General features: G+C 48.9%; 1 protein-coding gene across 1 annotated transcript; it reads left to right on the top strand.

The window, feature by feature from the left end:
- The first annotated feature begins 4,619 nt into the window (after positions 1 to 4,619).
- Positions 4,620 to 5,336, top strand: st6galnac2 (ST6 (alpha-N-acetyl-neuraminyl-2,3-beta-galactosyl-1,3)-N-acetylgalactosaminide alpha-2,6-sialyltransferase 2). Its single transcript, XM_085272706.1, has 3 exons — positions 4,620 to 4,717; positions 4,808 to 4,909; positions 5,078 to 5,336. The coding sequence occupies exons 2-3, from the start codon at positions 4,857 to 4,859 to the stop codon at positions 5,334 to 5,336; spliced, it is 312 nt and encodes a 103-aa protein (XP_085128832.1). The 5' UTR covers positions 4,620 to 4,717; positions 4,808 to 4,856.
- Positions 5,337 to 6,002: the final 666 nt, after the last annotated feature.

Genomic DNA, 6,002 nt, shown 5'->3' with positions numbered 1-6,002 from the left:
TAAAGTGCTTGTGTTACTCCCTACTTCCAGCTCGAAGTTGCTCGCCAAGTGGCAAGGACCCTTTGTGGTCACACGGCGAGTCGGGGACGTGGACTATGAGGTCGCTCGGTCGGACAGGGGAGGAGCCACGCAGATTTATCACCTCAATCTCCTCAAACTGTGGCGTGAGGTTGAAACCGCTTCTCTGGTGAGCTTGGTGAAGGAGAGAGATGAGTTGGGGCCGGAGGTGCCAAATTCTATCATTCCCGCCTCCCTCCCTTGTGATGACCATCTCACACAGGCCCAGAGAGCGGATGTTGTCGCGTTGCAACAGCGTTTTGCGGACGTGTTCTCCCCCCTGCCCGGCCGGACGTCCCTCATCGAGCACCATTTCGTGACGCAGCCTGGCGTGACGGTGCGTTCACGGCCCTACAGGCTCCCGGAGCACAAGCGAAAAATCGTGCAGAGGGAATTGGCGGAAATGCTGAGGATGGGAGTAATAGAAGAGTCGCACAGCGCCTGGTGTAGCCCCATCGTTCTGGTGGCGAAGAAGGATGGGTCTATACGGTTCTGTGTCGACTATCGCAGGGTGAACGAAGTGTCACGCTTTGATGCCTACCCCATGCCTCGGGTCGACGAGCTCCTGGACCGGTTAGGCACGGCCCGCTTTTTCACGACACTGGACTTAACCAAGGGCTATTGGCAGATTCCCTTGTCTGCCGAGGCCAGGGAGAAAACGGCCTTCTCCACTCCGTACGGTTTGTACCAGTTCGTGACACTTCCGTTCGGCCTGTTCGGGGCCCCGGCCACTTTCCAGCGTCTCATGGACCGGGTACTGCGTCCGCACGCAGCGTATGCTGCCGCCTACCTGGATGACGTGATCATCCACAGCGACACCTGGGCGGAGCATGTGCTGCGGGTGGCCGCGGTCCTGGAGTCCCTGAGGGGGGCGGGGCTCACGGCCAATCCGAAGAAGTGCGCGGTTGGACGGAGGGAGGTGCAGTATCTGGGGTACCACCTGGGGGGCGGGCAGGTGCGTCCACAGGTGGAGAAGACAGCGGCTATCGCATCCTGCCCGCGCCCCAGGACGAAAAAGGAGGTGAGACGGTTCTTGGGGTTGGCGGGTTACTATCGTCGCTTTGTGCCGGGGTTTGCGCAGCTAACCAGCCCCCTGACCGATCTCACTCGAAAGGGTGCCCCGGATCTGGTCCAGTGGACGGGGCCGTGCCAGGCGGCGTTTGTGCAGGTGAAAAAGGCTCTCTGTGGGGAGCCGCTGCTTCACACTCCTAACTTTTCCCTCCCTTTTGTTCTGCAGACTGACGCCTCGGACAGAGGGCTGGGAGCCGTTTTGTCCCAGCAGGTAAGGGGGGCCGACCGCCCTGTCCTATACATCAGCCGGAAGCTGGCAGAGCGCGAGCGCCGGTACAGCACCGTGGAGAAGGAGTGCCTGGCCATCCGGTGGGCGGTCGGCTCCCTGCGCTATTACCTCCTGGGACGCTCATTCACCCTCTGTTCGGACCACGCCCCGCTGCAGTGGCTCCACCGCATGAAGGATGCCAACGCCCGGATCACCCGGTGGTATCTGGCGTTGCAGCCCTTTAAGTTCAAGGTGATCCATAGGCCGGGGGCGCAGATGGCAGTGGCCGATTTCCTCTCTCGCTCGCGGGGGGGGGAGTTGGCTCGGCCGGACGGCTCCCCGGCCTCGAACGGGCGGTGGGGGTGTGTGGCGGAGGCGTGGCCCCGGGCGCAGCTGCAGGGGAGGAGTGGAGCGGAAGGCTCAACGGGGCGGCGCCGCGAGGCTGGTAAGAACAGCTGATATTGTTTATGGACTAATGATGGTCTCCTCCGCTGTGTTTATAGTGAGACGAGGAGGAGCGGCCAAGGGAGATCAGCTGGGCTCGAGCTGTCAGACGGTGCGACTGAGTCAGCTGTCAAAATACAAATATATCAATAAACGTGGAAGTTGGCTATACCTGCCTGTGTGTGCGTGTGTCTGTGCTGGGTGTACTCTACACAGAGCTTCCACAGATTCAGTAACATTAGCAAGTGGTGGAGGCAGCAGATGCAACACGCTGGCAGGTGGATGAGGGAAAGGCAGGAGCAGAGACCCGAGGCGGTGAACTGAACTTCAGGTAAGAAGTTATGACCTGCAGTCTCTCTGGTCAGATATAAACCAGGTTTAGGTGGAGTTTATTTTTGTTGTGCTGACTTTTTACAGTCAGTTACAATAACTGCGTGAGCTAGCATGACGGAGTTTATATACAGCTGGGCGGGTGCTGTGATGTTACTGATAGTGAACTTTATTTATCTTATTTTATTCATAAGGTTAATTATTAGAGTTTCCAACCGTCCTGTAAAAAACTGAATCGTCTGCATTCAGAGAAAATATTACCCGTGTCATGTTGAGCTGAAAAAGAGCAGTTTGTCCCGGACTTCAGCTACAATGAAAAAGACACAAAGCTGGAGTTATTCTGTCTTTGCTGCACAGCTGCCTCTTCTCCTCTCATCCTCCCCCCTCCCTCTCCTGTTTCTACTTCAATCATGAAACTGATCAATGATCAGCTGATCGGCTCTCTTGTTTGTTTATCGCTCACTTTGCGCCAGAAAGAGGAAACCAGCTGTCATGGTCCTGGGTCTTTTGACCCAGCGTTTTAAGTTTGAGTTTATTTTGTTCATTAGGTTATCTAAGTTCATTTGGTTATTAGACTCCTTGTGTTTTCTTCCCCTGTATTTAAGCTTCCCCTCACCCTTCATGTTTCATGCTGTCTTATGTTCATGTCTTATGTTATCAAGTTTGTATTATCATGCCTAAGTGTTTCTAGTTCTTATTATTTCCCCCTCCGTTTCCAACCATGTTAAATCTCCCCTGCTCTTCATGCGTTTCATGTCTGTGTCTTACGTTGTCAAGTTCTGGTTGTCGTGTCTAAGTCTGCATGTTTCCTGTTTTATTTTGAAAAGGGGTCTTGTGTTCTGTGCTCATGCGGTTAGTTTTACTCTTGCCTGTGCATCATTATGTTTATCCTAGTCAGCTGTTTCCTCATGTGTCTCCACTTCCCCTAATCACCTCCTGTGTATTTAAGTCCTCTGTTTTCAGTGTGTGATTGTTCAGGTCGTCTGTTGTCCACGCCATGTTTCCGATGCCATGCTTCCAAGTTTCTTGTCTAGGTTTTTCTTATTGTTTGTTTAGATTCCCCAGTTTAGGTTTGTGTTAATTTTGCTTCAGTTTGCCTTGCCCTTTGTTTGTACCTTTTCTACCAGCCATATTAAACGGCTCGCCTTTTGTTAACATTCCAAGTTCTGTTCCCTGTTCCTTGGAGGCTGCGTTTTGGGTCCTTTTCTCAATTCATACAGTCTGCCCTCGCCAGACTGTGACACCAGCGGATGTCGCGCTAAACAACAGCAGCACGTTTAAGCTTGATCAGCTGTTGTTAGAATGTATTTAATATTAATTTCTAGTATCAGCTGATGTTTGCTGGAGCCACAGCTGTAAAGCTGCTGGTCATGATGTCGGTTTGGATATGTGGTGAGAGGGAAACATGAAGATGAAACCAGGAGATGACCTTACTGGATCATCAGAGCTGTGATGGAGAAACAGGTTTACCTTTTAGGTGACATGGATGAGTTGAAGTTATGAACTGTTTCTGAGAGACAAATAACACCAGGATCCTTTTTTAGGTAGCTGACAGCTGGTAACTGTGCAGGGGCGGGTCTAGCAAAGTGTTGCCAGGGGGGCAGGTAGGGCATTAACAGGGAGAGGGGGGCACAAAGAAATACTTTCTTATTCTCATTTAAAATGTCTCGCTTTTAATAAATAATTATCTGAATCTTACAACAAACGTTTTCATCAATGCATAGAAATCCATTATTGTACATAGTAATTTTTTTAGGGTCCCATCATAATTTCTTCAGTAAGTACTGTACATGATGCCAGTATTTTCCCACACTTTCTAGATTCTGCACCAGTGCTGTGTGTAAAATGCATCAAAAAGTCAGTTAAGTTTTATTCTTTCTCACCTGTCTTTCTGTCTCCTTTCACTTTTTAAAGGTTGCCATGTCAGAAAAAATATTTTTGATGTGGCAAATGAATGGTTTATGAAAATATATCTAAATCTGTCATCAGTAATCTGTAATGACCATGTCTCACCTCTTCTCTGTCTTAATTTCAGGTTTTCACCGTGTGTTGTAGATAGTTCAGGAGGTTAACTCGACCAAGCAGTCTGCTTCCAGGTACTGTTTAGAATAGCAGAACAGGGAGGATGGTGTAGGTTTAAGTTTATTAGACTGATGCATGTATACCAACAAGACCGGTCTGGGTCCTTCTGCAGGTCCGTGAAGCTTCAGGTGTTTTCGGTCCAGATTACAGACAGAGGAACAGAAACAGTCATTTTATTACTTTTTTCAGTCGTGCTTGTGCTCGGCTCTTCAAAATAAAGTTTCATCTCTTTGCGTTCACATGGCTCAGCGACACACTGATGATGTGACGATGTGATCAGACATGTTCCTGATGTCATTCCTGTGGAGTGAAGGAGTTGTCATGACGGTGTGTCACCTGCAGGTGGCGACGTTGGCTCATGCTGGCCGTGCTGAGCAGAGCTGATGCTCTCACTGAGTTTTTGTTGTGCTGCTGTCACTAAACCAGATCTGCTGTTTCCTGCAGACCCTGGGAGCATTTTGGCCACCAAGCAGCTGAAAACTTCAGGTTCCTCCACCCAGGCTTCATCTCCTACGTGACACACAAGTAAAGCACCACCTGTGATGAATTATCAATCATCTGAAATCGGGCCGGTGGGACGCTCGGGTTAAAATAACATCTCCGCTTCTTTCTCAGTTTCCTGTCGTCGCCTCGGCTGGCTGATGTCAGGGTTCGTGAGACGTACATGCTGAGCACCGGTGCTCTGATGCTGATGTGGGACTTCCACTCTCTGATGATGTAATCATCTTTCACGTTGATGTTCAATAAACGTCCATAAATCGTTTCAGTGGGTTTAGGGATCATTACCTCCTCGTCCTCAAGAATGCTGCACCTTATTTTAAAAAGTTCAAACCCACATCAGGTGTCAAAGACTGAAACCTGGGGGACTTCCTGTTTGTCCTGCAGGTTTCTGCCTTCGGTTTCCTCACAAGGAAGGAACTATGCCTCATTCTCCGATCATTACTACGACTCTGTCTGGAGGCCTCTGAACTTCTACGCCAACCACGACCCGCCGATGGAGGGCCAGCTGTGGGAGGAGCTATCGTCAGAGGATCATCATGCTGTACCAGAGGAGCGCAGACAGCTGAGGGAGGTGCAGAAGCGGCTCTGCTCCTGGTCTGGTTTTTGTGGGGACCTAAAACCTTCTCACTGTTTTATGCTTTAGTGTTTCCTAAAGAGAAACAAAAACTTTCACATTCAGGTTTTTCTTTGTTTTGCTCCAGAATATATTTAGAGAAGAAAATTATGAAAAATTAAGGAGGATCCATGATTTCTCATCTCGTCTCACCTGTCCTATTTTATTCTATTTTATCTGATCCTATTCCATTGCTCTTGTCTTAATTTTTGATGCACTTAACTTGTACTGTCCATTTTCTGCTGCGACAAAATAATTTCCCACATATGGGACTAAGAAAACTTTATCTTATCTTTCCTCTTTACAAAAACGCTGATGCCTTTATGAGATTACAGAAATCATCTGAACTGCAGGTTCCTGCAGACACAGAATATTTCTGTCACACAGAGGAAAACTATAAAGAAGGCGAACGTTGGTTTCTGCCATACTGCACTATGCATTACTATAGTAACCTCAAAAAGCCATATTATTGGTCAGATCATTAAAGTTGCTCCAAAAGGCTGCTACTCCTGGTCCAGTGGTCCAGTTCAGGTAAAGCTAGCAAACAGCTGGCAGCTACATCCGCCTGTGCCGCCATCCACCTGCCAGTCATAGAGGCCACGCCCCTAAAAACACAAACTTTGATACAATTTAAACAGGTGAGTTATAAATACGTCATCATTTTTAATTATCTACAGAGGATAACGTGTTTGTTTC

Source organism: Mchenga conophoros, linkage group LG4, assembly GCF_057382185.1.
Source record: "Mchenga conophoros isolate Kocher_MC1m ecotype Shallow Benthic linkage group LG4, M_conophoros_male_GT1.1, whole genome shotgun sequence".
Taxonomy (NCBI): Eukaryota; Metazoa; Chordata; class Actinopteri; order Cichliformes; family Cichlidae; genus Mchenga; species Mchenga conophoros.
The sequence above is the reverse complement of the archived record's forward strand: the minus strand, read 5'-3'. Positions and strand labels throughout refer to the sequence as shown.